The sequence below is a fragment of the Procambarus clarkii genome, chromosome 11 (genome assembly GCF_040958095.1).
Source record: "Procambarus clarkii isolate CNS0578487 chromosome 11, FALCON_Pclarkii_2.0, whole genome shotgun sequence".
NCBI classification, from domain to species: Eukaryota; Metazoa; Arthropoda; class Malacostraca; order Decapoda; family Cambaridae; genus Procambarus; species Procambarus clarkii.
In genome coordinates this window covers 33,548,608-33,549,273 of record NC_091160.1, presented here as the reverse complement: position 1 = coordinate 33,549,273, position 666 = coordinate 33,548,608, and the positions used below count along the sequence as shown (strand labels likewise).

General features: G+C 38.0%; 1 protein-coding gene across 1 annotated transcript in view; it reads right to left on the bottom strand.

The window, feature by feature from the left end:
* Positions 1-383, bottom strand: part of LOC138363651 (putative golgin subfamily A member 6-like protein 3) — a 2,095-nt gene extending 1,712 nt beyond the window's left edge. The window contains exon 1 of the mRNA XM_069323025.1: positions 293-383. Coding sequence (XP_069179126.1) covers positions 293-383 — 91 coding nt within the window. The remainder of the gene's footprint in view (positions 1-292) is intronic.
* Between the last annotated feature and the right edge of the window lie 283 nt (positions 384-666).

The window sequence follows — 666 nt, the reverse complement described above, 5'->3', positions numbered from 1 at the left end:
AAATATATATATATATATATATATATATATATATATATATATATATATATATATATATATATATATATATATATATATATATATATATAATTACTTTCATTAAGGCCAAATCTCTCCAGTTCTTCTAAATTCCTTGTTTTTCCCCTGTTTCATCTTGAAGAAATTATTCAGGTTTTTGAAATAAATCGGTCCATTCTTTCTTTAGCCGTGTCGTTGTGGCCTCTAATTTAGGTTAATAAGGCCTGAAACTGGGAACAATTACCTCCACATCCCTTTTAACATACAAACAAACCCGCCGGCCCGTACATCACTGCCGCCTGGCGGTTGAAGGCGGTACTAATTGCCCCCGTTCCTATTATGTAACTTCCCAGAATATCACACATTATCAAGCCCAGCGGACAGTCTTGCTATAGTGAACACACTTTGTCTTCTCTCAACCAGGGCAAGAAGGTATATATATATGTGTGTACTCACCTAGTTGTACTCACCTAGTTGTGTTTGCGGGGGTTGAGCTCTGGCTATTTGGTCCCGCCTCTCAACCGTCAATCAACAGGTGTACAGATTCCTGAGCCTATCGGGCTCTATCATATCTACATTTGAAACTGTGTATGGAGTCAGCCTCCACCACATCACTTCCTAATGCATTCCATTTGTCAACCACTCTGA